Below are 12,999 nucleotides of genomic sequence, written 5' to 3'. Positions count from 1 at the left end.
TAGCTGCAATTTTATCTGCCTGGTGGCTATCCAGCAAAAGGAACAGACTTCAGCTGGGAAACTCCCTGCTTCCAAGGTGAGCTGTGGCTTTTTGTCCCGATGTCTGTAATCAATACGTAAACCTAACTACAACTTGGAGAATTTTGTTTGCTCCCTAAATTTAAACAGAATTATGTTAGTACCATAGGGTGTGTTGTGATGCATCGTTATTACGATGCGACAACTTCTGCGTTACCCTTCTCCTTTAAGACACACCTTCCTCCATACTTTAAGCTGGTGCACAAGAAGAGATTACAGGTTTTTTTGCACTAAACAGGTTATTACCAACAGTGACTGCAAAAGTAGATCCTAGTTCTGAGAAGATGCATGTACGTTCTTAGCTTTATTTGCACTGTTGCAAGTTCATGGGGATGGGATAGTGCAGGTTCGGGACCTGCATGGCACGCTTGTGCTTCTTGTATAAATGCTTCAAAAGGACATTCAGACTGCAGGTGTTGATGAGCAGTCACAATGAAATCATCGTATTTTTTAAGCAATGGGAACTGTCCACTTCTTTGGGTTATTTTGCTTATTTCATGTGAAAGATTTACATTTCTTCTTCTGATCCCAGTTGCTCTAGCTTTCTCAGTAAAAGAGAAACTTGCTCTGTAAGAGAGATCTGATTCCCCACTGAATTGCTTCATTTTGTTGCTTGTTTCAACTCACTGAGAACAGCAGAGCATATAAAGCTGGAATTGTCCATCGTAGATTGGATCCAAAATATATGCAAAAGCAGAGTGAGTTAACTTAAATATGTAGTGTGGAGGAACTTGCTAATTAATTTTAATTTTATGAGTTACTTTTAGGTTTATTTAAAGGGGGGAAAAAAATCACACAGATGTCTAATATGCTTATTCAGGCTGGTAATTTCCTTTAATAATCCGTAACAGCCTGAACAGTTTGAAGGGAAATTAGGAAGCAATTCTGTGATCATGAAGCACAGTTACTGAAACCTCCTATAATTTGGACAAATTAACTACTGATATATGGTTGAGGACTTGGGAATAACAATTCTAGATGTAGAGGGATTCTTTTATGTTTTCTCTGTTGCATATTTAGATATGCTGTGCCGAGGACATCCTACGCTTTTTAAATCCTGTATACATATAGATGCAAAAAGCACAGTTTCTCATGTGCTGTTTGCCTTCTCTTGAGTGAGAGCCCTGGAAAAATATCCAAGAACTCGATTTGGCCACTTGAGAATGTGCTGTGTTCTTAGATTAAGTGCCTTAATTTACACCCCTCACCTTTTATAGTCAGTTTATTTATAAGATGGAAATATGTGCATTTTCTTTGTCATGGTGAATTTATTCCACTTTTCTGCTTGATTTTTAGTGAATAAAGGTGACAGGGTTTAATGAGTTAATAAAACTTGGCCTTAATTAGGAAAATTGGCTTCATATTTTTCTCATATTGTGGAAACGATTTATAATGACTGGTTGCAATTCAAAATCTTGAAGGAAGAACCTTCTTCATATTTGCAATGATATCAAGTCCAGTAATTTGCACACAAAGTCAATAAAAGAATGGATTTGTTTTTATTATCTCCTTTAGCGATGAATTGTTACATGAATATAGCTCAAGCACAGAGAATTCTAAGAAGAGCATGTACGGAAAACACAAGTGGGATCCAAGATGCACTTTTTGTCATTTGTCAGCGCTTTGAAAAAGAATTCCCAAAGAACTGAGAATTACGTAGGATCTTTGAGACAACTTTTTTTACACCCTCACAATTGTTCAGTAACATGGAAATTAACTTTACATGTGCCAGACATATAAATGTTTCACATCTGCACTGTTAGCAGAGCTCTTTTCCTAATCTTGTGTGTTGAATTACAGTGCTTTCTTCATTTTGCAGACAGGAGCTCTCCATTGAAATTTCACTATATGCTCATAATTGTATTGTCAATTCGTGTAGTTAACCAGAATTTACACTAGGCAGGAACAGAGAAATGACTGAATAAACTAAACATCTCCCTAGACTATGTAGACAATGCTGAATATGGGATTAGTACAGAGGGAGAGAAATTGATCCACTTAGTTTTAACCTTTTTTTCTGTTTTAATGCAGTCCTTTAAAAGACCTGGAGGTATTTGTTTTGGTTTTTTAAGCAGGAATGGAAGGACATTAAAGTGCTTGTTATGACCCTCAGTTTTTAGTTTTCAGAAAGGACCACTCCTCAGCTTTGTAGTTATTATTTACACTGAGCTGTGTGATGAGGTGGAAATTAAAAATAGAATTAAAATAATTCTAAAGTAGAGTCATTCACAGAGATTGTGAAGTGTAGCGTATTAAATTACAATAATAAAGCTAATTATCAGCTGCTTGCTGAGATATTGGATGCTTTTAATTAAAACTAGTTTGTAGAATTCTAGCAGTTTTCTTCAAGTATTTGAAGACTGGTTGTACAGATTACCTTTTTTCCATGTTTAACAGTCATCCTGTTGAATGTTCAGTCATATGTAGCACATTCGTATGTGAGGTTACAAGCCTATTTAAAAAAACACATATAATAGGTCTTTGGTTTAAAAGGAAGCTAATTGTTAAATCCTTTTACGATGGTGCCTTTATTCACCTCTTCTCTTGGTTGTTGCCTCATACTCCTTGACATCAGTGGATGCAAGAGGCTTGGTTCTGCTAGGTCGAGACCCTCTGGCGCAGTTAGAAATGCAGCTGTACTACCATTCTGCAGGTAGACACAACTCTCAACTTAAATCCCAAAAGACTGATGACACGTACGTGATGACATATCACTCCTAACCTCTTTTTAATGTGCACATTCTTCTGTCAGGTATGTTAAGGGCTATAGGTGTTTAATTCTACTGTGTTTTTAGGGCTGCAGCCTCCTTTTGCTTTGTTAATTTATTTATTAACTCTATATGTCGTGGGTGGTTGAATCTAGGACCCATTTTAGGAGCTTGCTTCAGTTTTGGTTTTAAAGCAGGTTGGGGTTTTATGGTTTTGGTTGCTGGTTTGGATTTTTCATTTGGTAAAGCTGCAGCCTGTATGATGAGGAGCCAATGAGACATGTCACAGACCACAAAGAGGAGACGTGCTCACACACCAGCACTCCATTAGGGCCAGCTGTTCCAGTGACCTGCACGAGCAGTCCCTTTTCCTGTCGCAGGACAGCTTGCGTAAGCAGGGGCTGCAAAGTCAGGCCTTTCCCCAAGGTGGCTGTGGAAGCAAGGCTGGGGTTTGCCTCTTTGCTTGTTCTATCGCAGTTAACCCAGAGCTGCCATCACTGAGGAACACATCTTCTCCTCACTTTTTATATTTGCAAAAGCACCTACAGAATACAAGGACCCTTGTAGAAAGTTAATTTTCAGCTCTTTAAGACTTTGTGAGTGCTCATTTTCTGCTTTGAGGTTTCATGGAAAGGACCTGCCCCTGTGGGGTGCACTCAAGACAGGAATGCACCCCAAGGTGCACCCCAAGACAACCTGTCTGTCTGTTCAGCAAGGCTACTCCTACAAATTGTCAGGAAACATGCAGCTGGATGTTGTATACCTTTGTGGGCTCCTTGCAGCACCAGAGGTAGAGCTACCTGTAGATGGAAGGACAGCTCTGAGTTTAGGTGTGCTGGTGTAAGTCCAAAGTGGATCCACAAATGTCAACGTATCTGATTTAATTTCCTTACTATAAATGAGGTTCCACTATGTGCTGAGTGTGGAGCACAGCTTGTCCCAGTGAAGTCAGTATATATGTAGCTTGGGAAACACAGAAGAGGTAAAAATATTGCTCATCTTTAGCAGTGGATTAGGTCATTCTATTGAATGACATCAATGTCCCAGTCTTATGATCCTTTAATATCCTAAGAGAGCAGGGTTTGTAGGAGGACTGACATGCTTACACATGCTTTATTTGAATTGATGAAGCACTGTATAAATTCTAAGCATTCATTTTCTTGAACACGGAAGTTTACTTTTGAATTTGCATTGTAAAGGAGATAAAATAATAAACCAAGATTTGGAAATAATTAATTTGCTGTATTCTGAAAGATTAAAAAATCTTGACCTTGCAATGACTTCTTCCTATTTACACCTGGAATTCTAAAGGGTCCCAAAACCACTTCTTATTGTAATTGACATTAGCTATAAATAGAGAAGTACCTCACTGATTCACAGGGGTTTTTTTGTATTTTATATATATATATAATAATGTATTTTGATATATTATTAGAACATAGCACAAGTTATATTGTATAGGGAGTTGCAAGGAGGAAAATCAGTCACATGTAAATTTTCTTTGGACTCAAGGTGGTAACATGGACAAATGCTGACTAACTTTAATCCCAAATTTTTGTGTGAGCATGGTCACTTAGGTGCTTCCTTATTTAAAACAAAATCAACATAGCCTTTCAGGGGTTTTGTGTGTTGATTATTAATTGTCTTAAGGTTGCAATATTTTATTCTTTTTCCGAAGGATTATGGTAGCTTCATCTCTGAATCTTCTATTCATAGTCTGAAAAGGAAAATGTACAGGTTAGAGTTCTTTATCTGAACAACCTTGAAGAAATAGTTCTATCTATTTTGAAAGGAATTTTGTCTATTTTGTAGTTCTTGTAATAAGGGGCCAAACTTTGAAGCTATTTGTATTCCTAAATAGAAGAATTATCTGTTATTACCTTTGCCGATCCCTTTCCTGCTATAAATAAGAGCAACACACGTTCAGCATTTGAGAGCAAGATTGTTTCAGTCAGATGCCCACCCAGCTTTTGATTTCTAACTTCAGGCTCCTAAATTAGCTGATAACCTAAACAGATGCTACTGCATTGAAGACAACAAAGTCATACACACATTTCTTATGCTAGTGACAAATTTGATTTATAGATAAAACTTAAACAATGAAAAATTACACATCTTTTTCTTGCCAAACCACAACAGACAGTAATTTAGGGTTTCATGTCATAACCATTTCTAAAACATTGTTCTTTAGAAAAATCTTTGTAAAGATTTATTAATTTACAAATTGATAACAAATAGATGCTTTATCTTTAAATCCTCATATCCATACATAGGGCTCTCTTGTTTTCTGGAAAGTCAGTGACAATGTCTTTGCTGATTTTTCAGAGAAGGAAAGGGAGGAAAAACAGGGCATGTTTTCCTATTCATAGATTTAGCATATCAAAGGCAAAGCAGTAAAGTCTACTCTTAGCACTTAAAATTTAGCCCAAGACATGTTACGCTCAAGTCCAGTGTGAAAAACCTTTTAACAGACACAGAACCAAAACCTATGCATGGCTCATTGCAGAGTTGGAGGGGAGGGGGGATGTCCTGTTGTGTATTCTTTGCTGATACAGAGCCAAAGCTGAAGTCAGCTGGGATTTCATTATTATTTACCAGATACCACAGGAGTACAGTTCTTCTCTGGGAGGGATTCAAAACACCCTGAAGGATTTTTTAAAGTTCTTTTTTTTGCTTTTATCAATTTCTAACTACTTACAGATTTTACTCTACATTTAGGAACCATGTTTAATTGTTCTAAGTAATTATTGGGGGGAAAAAACATCTTTCTATCGTAACTTTTCCACCAGCTCTATTTTCTCTCTGTGTTTCATCCCTGGGAAATGGATCAACTTTGCCGAATGTCTTAAAATCACCTAAATCCAGGATAAACTCTGAAGTTGTTAGTGTGAGATCTGAGGGCAGATGTGTTTCAGGACAGGTAGTCATCCAAACTCACGCAAGGCAAGCTAGGAGTATTCCACTCCAAAAAAAAAAAAATAACAAAACCGAAACAAAACAAAAAACCCACAGCAAACTGTACTCCAGTTTACCTCCATTAAAAAAACCCCAAACCAAACAAACAAAATAATCCATCCTGTAGTTTACCTCTCCATTTAAGAATTGGGAAGTATTTTCAAACTGAATTCTGCCTGATGGCAGCAAGAGGCAGGAAGGAGTACAGCTCATAAGTGTGCACTTTAAGTTGCAGAAATACTGAATGTAAGGCTTGTCATGCCAAAGGCAGGGAAATTCAGGAATACAAAATAGAAGAAACTTTCTCTTTTACACCTCCTCCCCTTGTCGCTTCCAGTCCTGCTGAAGCCCTAGCAATAGGGAGAAGGCAGGTGCAGTAGGAATAAAGTGCCCTTCATGAGGGTGACTCCTTTCTGATCGGTATTTTCTTGGCATGTTTCATTTGTTTGGTTAGGGTTCACTGTCCTCTGTAAAAAAATGCGTAGTAATCAACTGATTAACAGTAGCCTGGTGACTCTTGAAGGCAGTAAAAGATGCACAGGCATTTCTTTTTTTCTTTCTTTGTGTTCAGTCATACTTGCTGAAGAAATAAGGCACTTGTACCATACCACCTGCCATAAATACACCATGTTTCCAGTAACTGAGCAGACTACAATTATAGGGTTTTCCCTCCTGCAAGAGAAGCTGCATTTCCCACTGACTACTTCATTAAAAATGGACCTATTGAAAGCTCTTCAGTCCCATAGGAACTAATGCAAATTGTGGAGTGGAAGTGGCTTTTTGCGTTTTGCATGGCTGCAGTAATTTCTGAGAATTATATATAGACATTAAACAAATTGTTTGTCTGGAATTAAAGTTTAAGAGCAGAATAAAGAAAGACAGTGCATTATTGGATATTAAGCAGTGTTATGGTACATGTTAGGTGTTCTGTGAGAATACGCAACTTTTTTTGCAAACTTCATAGACCAAAATCTGTTCCACAGCCTATCTGTCTGCAGCCCTCAGGTCTACACGCTCTCTTTTTGCAAGTCTAGTGTGGACCTGGTGAGAAAGCCGGGATTTGTAAGGTGGAAGGGGGATCTGAGATGTACTGTTGACATTCAGAGGCAAGTAAGGAGACCATAAAATGAAATTAATAAATATAATCATGACTGTTTTGCTTTCACACTACTGCTTGTTGGATAGCAGGTTGAAAATATTCTTTTGGAAAAAAAATATGGAAGTTGGGCTAAAAAGATTAGGATAAAGTTGAACCGTTTCTTAGGAACATGAACTACATCCTCCTTTGCCTTCAACTCTCAAGAAAATGCTTCTTTAATTCCAGGAAACAGGCTTGATGGGGCAGGCATCTCAGTTATAAGGAACAGCAAAGAACAGCTTCTCTGCTTAGTAGGATGTGAAAGCCAGCCACACCAGCTGAAGATGTGACCTATCATAACATGGCTGAACAAAGAGCTTGTAAGCTCTTTGTTCCCTTCCCACCTGAGGCTACCTCAGCTGCCCACGCCATATTTCAAGGTGGGGACCAGGTTGTGCTGGGACTACCTGCTCCAGCAGCACATCTGTTATCCAAGGGGCCACCAGCTGTCTGGAGCCAGCGCTGGAGCCCTGGGACCTGCAGGGTCCCCTTCCAATTGAAAACCTGAATTTTGTTTCTACGCCACTAACCCTCCACACGCTTCTCCCTGGTGCTTGTGGTCACTGGCTCCTCGGAAGATAGTGTTTCGCAAGCAGAGGACAGGAGCTTCCCAGTATGGCTCACCATGCTGAGGAGCCAGCCATCTGTCAGCAAAACAGGAAGGCACGGGTTCCCTTTCCCTCCTGGGCTCGTTTTACTATTTTCGGGAGCTGTACTTCTCCCCTGTGCAGCGCTAAGCCGGTGTGGTCGGAAGGAAGGGCTCCCGGGCGAGCGAGGGGCCAAAGCCTGAAGCTGCTGCTCTGCCCATCTGCCGTGGCTGGAGGTGTATTCATTATTAATGGAGGTAGTGGCGGTGGCTGCTCAGATATGCAGCCCTGCCTGGGTAAATGAGACATTCTTCAGCAAATTGCTTCGTTTTTTGATTGCTGATTGTATGTGTGTCACCAAGCTGACTCAAGGTTCATCGATGCATGCTCAGTAAATTAGAAAGAACATAACTATGGATCAACCAAGAGAATGAATTCTGTGCCTACAATGACCCAGGGCCATTTAATTTTCTGCTTAATTTTGTTGCAGTCAGTTTGCATTTTGGGTTATTATGCGGTAGGAAATTAACAATAAATAACAAATTTGGTCCTCCTGTGCTTGTAATGATATTTTTATAAATCTTTGTAATGCTGTTTTTCAAAGGATCAAGGTCTGCTCCAGTCTGATACTCTAGCAAGTATGCAGGGAGGAAATAAAGAGAAAAATACATTATTCTTCCCAGATAATCTTATAGTTAAATAGCAAAGGTTTTTTTTTTCTTTTCCTTTCCCCTTCTTTCTCCTTCTATGTGTGTGTAAAGTTGTTTTTTTTTCTTTTTTCTGTGTGTGTATGTGTGTTATTTTGCATTAACATAAGGCTCTTCCTCTCTTCTCAGATAACTTGAGGAAAATGGAAACAGATGAGGCTCAAGATATGTCCCAGGTTTCAGGTGAGGTCCTTAACAAATAGTTCTACAAAGAAAATACTAAATTCCTGCTCATCTTTCTAGCACAGTACAATGTTTTTCTTCTTGTCAATAAAATTGCTTTGGGTCTTTTTTAAAACTAGAGTGGGAATTGAGATATAATTAATGATATCACTTGATATCAAGCCCAATGGTGCATGGATTTTTTTAAAAGGAACTGTGTAAGTAAAGAAGTCAAGGGAATATAGAAGCATGGATGTAATTTTGCATTAAACCTGGGGTAGTGTATCCCTGAAGCATGGTCAAGTGCATGTTTACACTGTTTCTTTTGGGACCAAAATTCTGATTGTTACAAAATAAATATAGAACATACAACGTTCACCAGTTGGGAGGGGGCACAAATACTAATTAAAAGCAAGCAAACTGTATTTACCCCATAGGGTTATTTGACTTTTTTCCAAAGCATTCAGTTTTACTTACAAATGTTTCAAAACAGAAGGGGAAAAAAAAAAAAAAGAAAATGAGAACTGATTGGCATTAGACTTTATGCTTGTAACTGGTTTTGCCCAAGATGACAGTTTGTTTCTAAAATTTGCCCTGTAGTGGCATGGATAGTATTTTGCAGTCTTACCCCATATTGATATTCCTGGGGGATATTCTTAGCTTTCTTGGAAACTGGGTCCTTAAAAAATTGGCTTTGCAAGATAGTATATATTCATACTGCTGTGCCTCTGCAGCTGAAAAAGGACAAGTTAGTCCCTTTCCTAGTTTCCCTAACATGTTGGCAGCTGCAACGGTTAATGGCTTTCAGTTTTCACTTTTAGTGTTCAGCCTGGAACATGATAGCCACCATCACTGGGGCCACTCATGGCAGACACCTGGGCATGCAGCTCTTTCTTAAGAGGCAGCTCTTGGGCACTGCTGGCTCAGGACTTCGAGGGTCCAGCTATAGGTGGACCCTCCAGGTATATATAGCTAGGTAGCTTGTCAAGGTCTGGGTACAGTGTGGGTGACTAGGTCACTGGGTTTTCCTGAAATATATGAATACAATTTTCTTTCCCTCTCTCTCTTTCTTTTTTACTTCCTCCTTTCTAAAAATTTTGAGAATTTTTGTCAAAAATTGGAACTGAGGACTTTTAATCTCATCTGAGAATTGAAAATCAGACAAATATTCTGTCTGAAAGAGCAGCAATAGGATAATCTTTAATGCCAACAGAAGACTACCAGTTACATTTATCATAGGGAAGTCATTCCTAGTCAGCCCTGTGGAGGCATGTTGCACTCCCCTCCTCAGGTAACCAATTTTAAATCATGTATATGCTGGATATACTTACACATTACTGTTTTGTTGCATGCTGAACAAATTTGTAAATGAAATAAAACCTGTCCTATGCACTCTGTGCTTGAAACCTGCGTGGCCCTAGCAGAAAAAGCAGAGGGGTTTTAATCCTTTATGCACTGTGGATCTGCTCGGAGCAGTGAGAAGGCACCATGATTCAGGTCCAGCTCCTCTGCCTGTGGCAGAAACCCTTTCCCGCTTGTGTGAGCTCCTTAGGGCAGGAGTGCTGACCTCCTCTTCCTCTGCAGCAGCAAAACTACCCTGGATACCCACACCTAACCGTTGTGGTACTCTTTACAACAATGTGAATTTGAGCTCCTCACCTGCTATTTCTTACTAGAGTTGCTTTTTTTTTTTTTGTTTTGACATGGAAAGGAGCACTGTGGGAGATGCTGCCTTGACTCAAGGAGTGCATTAGAAGGTCAAACACTTGGCCTTCCTTGTGGTCTGCTTCTCCCTTGACAGGGAAGACTTGCAAGAAACTTTGCCATTTTGAGTGCTTGTGTGTATATAAATATATACATAATAGATGTATATCTGTGTATATAATTTGTAGCTCTCAAAGTTTTGCGTTATTTGAACCACTGTAGTACTCTGTTGTGCCTTGTAGCTTTTCTAGCACATCCTGCAATAGTACTATTCTGTGATGAGAGGATTTTCTTCAAAAAGAAAGTTACCTCTGATAAGAGGTAGACCTACACAAACAGATTAAAGGAAAAAAAAAGTCAGCTTTGAGCTCTTCCTGCCATTTCTGCCACTGAACATCTGGTACTTTCTGTGAGCAGAGGCTGTGAGTTGTGTTAGGTCGTTAGCTGGATTTGTGAACAACTGGCCAAAGAAAGAACTTGCTAATTTACTTTCATTTATGATATGAGTAGTCTGTGAACTCAGCGTTTAGTGCTTGTCAGATTAGGTTCCACAGATACTGGCTCCTTGTAAGCTCTTACTAGACCTCAAAAGTGAAGGATCTGAAGCTACAGGGATGTTTCCTACTTCTTTCTCATAGGCTGGTGAATCCAGAAAGTTTTCCCCGTTGTCTTCTTCTGGGGTTCTACATGCTTCTGGGAGGCTTCCTTGCATGACAAGGGAACCACTCAAACAATTGCATGGTTTCAGGAGTGTGAGATTTTTTGTCTTGTCAGCTTTAAAACACTTTTATCTATTTTTCCTGTTCAATGAGTAATGCTTATCAGGTGTAACTTACTCTCTGGGCCCATGGAATTAGGTGACTTGGTTCACTAGCACACTTGGTTGTGTTTAAAAAAAAAAATTAAAAAATAAATTTGGTTTGGTGGGTTTCTTTGGGGCATTTTGTTTTTTTAACTCAGAAGTGAAACAGGTCTCTAGAAACAGTCTCCTCGGCTCAACAGCAGTGTCTTGCAGCCATGTGCTTTACACAGCTGCAGCTGGCTCAGGTGTGGCAGAGACCTGCTGGGCCAAGACAGAATAAAACTAGTGTGAGCGAGCCAAACCCTACGTGCACACTGGCATTCCAGCCTCTGGGAATCCAGGCATGGCTGACTCCTAGAGGAACTGAAATACTATCTGACTAACACAGAGTTCACACTTTTTATTTTTCTCCTGAAAGCGATATTTCATGAGGCAAGCAGTTGCAGTTCTGAAATGAGGAGAGAACTGACATACATTTAACCAAACGGTATCCGGCACCCATACACAAGAGTCAGAAAACACAGATAATATCTCACTTAACAAGCAGTATTTTTCCTGCCTTTTTTTTTTTCTCAGTTCTAGGGCCTAACAGTTAAGGAAGGTGAAAAAGTGGTACAAATGTTTCCACATCTAACGTTAAAAGATCCCCTACCACGAACCAGGCTGGGCTTGGCTCTGCAAAAGCAGGAAGAAGAGTTTTGCATTTGATGTTCTTGATAGGTCCTGGAAAGGTGAAATGAGTGTATCCTGGGTTGGTGTCTGCCACCTGAGAGCCTGGCTCCCGTTGCAGTGACTCTTCTCATCACTGGAGATTTAAGTTTCTGCCAGTGAAAAGGAGATGTGAACCGGGTTGTGACTTTCATCCAGAAAAATTCTATGTTGCTTTTCTTGCAGGATTTCTCCAGTGATTCTAGTGTTTCCATAGGAAACAACCTTTGATATTAAGTACACTCAAGGTTAGTTTGTGGCAGGATAGGGACTTCTATAGGAAATCTGCCCTGGCTTTTTTTTCAACAGTGGTAGCACCACCAGCACCATCCTGGTATGAACCAAATTGCTCTCAGAACTGGATGGAGGTGTTAAAGGAACATCAGGCTATGGAGTTTGACAGAAATAAAGGATGCTAAAACCTTACTGGACTGGGCACTTTTTTCCCTTCCTCTCTTTCCTTATGTCTACAGCTTTATTTCTGGGGCAGAGATGAGGAAACTCAAATAGAGAGAAGTTGAGTGTCTTACCAGACACTGTTGTTAGGGATGGGCTCTTCTCTGGCTATTTTCATACAGAAATGGCAGTGTTTGGAAATCTGAGACCATCTTTCAGAGATGCAGGCTGAATTGAAGGAATGTTTGACACAGACTGCAATTGAAGTTGTCCCCATTTATGAAGTAACCAAGAGCACTGTGAATCAGTAGCAGTGCCAGAAACAGAACTTCAACTCTATAGATAAGATGGCTCTTTCTAATAAGTAATTAAAAAAACAAAAACAAAAAAAAAATGAAAACCCCAAAACCAAAAAACACCCCCTCCATCCAAGATCAGATTGTGATGTTTATACTTCACTTCCCTCTACTTTAATAATTTTCCCCAGTACTGGCCACTAGGTGTTGAGGTTTTTTGAGCTCCTTTTCCTTCAATCAGTTATTGCTCTGGACATGCCTGTCAGAAATTAAATGGGAAAGCATTCCATCCCTTGCCCCACCCCCTTTGCAATTCTAAATTCATTGGCAAAAGAATGTTAGTGGGATTGCACATCTGTAAGATTGCCATGCAGTAGTGAACTTACCATGGTGTAATGATTTAGGTGTAGTTAAGGCATTAAATGCAAATACGATGCTCTAGAATCCAAGATACAATAAATGAATCTATTTTAAATTCACTATTTTTACCCTGTCTTTTTGCATGTAGGGATTTCTCAATCATGTGTAACAAGAAATCGAATTATATTAAATGGGTCATTAAAGTCAAGTTTACTTGAGTTTTCTTAACTGCAGTGTCCTGCAAAGAGGGAAGAATACCTGATCTCCAGCTCCTGCCCCACCAAGTTCATGAGACTAGTCTGATTCATGTCACCTGGGCAAATGCCTATTAATTTTACAAGTATAAGACTGATACCTGTTTAGTGAACCAAAGAGTTCACCACTGCAAAAGTACTCAT

General features: G+C 39.4%; 1 protein-coding gene across 11 annotated transcripts in view; it reads left to right on the top strand.

The window, feature by feature from the left end:
• Positions 1–12,999, top strand: part of IKZF1 (IKAROS family zinc finger 1) — a 108,505-nt gene that overhangs the window by 44,436 nt on the left and 51,070 nt on the right. For 10 of the 11 annotated variants that reach the window (XM_027680676.1, XM_027680760.1, XM_027680697.1 and 7 more), the window contains one exon: positions 8,303–8,356. In XM_027680676.1, coding sequence (XP_027536477.1) covers positions 8,303–8,356 — 54 coding nt within the window. Of the gene's footprint in view, positions 1–7,075; positions 7,260–8,302; positions 8,357–12,999 lie in introns of those variants that run through there. The other variant, XM_027680703.1, reaches the window with a different exon arrangement.

This window comes from Neopelma chrysocephalum, unplaced genomic scaffold (genome assembly GCF_003984885.1).
Source record: "Neopelma chrysocephalum unplaced genomic scaffold, ASM398488v2 Primary Assembly neopelma1_22b, whole genome shotgun sequence".
NCBI lineage: Eukaryota > Metazoa > Chordata > Aves > Passeriformes > Pipridae > Neopelma > Neopelma chrysocephalum.
Note: the sequence above shows the minus strand (reverse complement) of the source record. Positions and strands in the feature narration are given on the sequence as shown.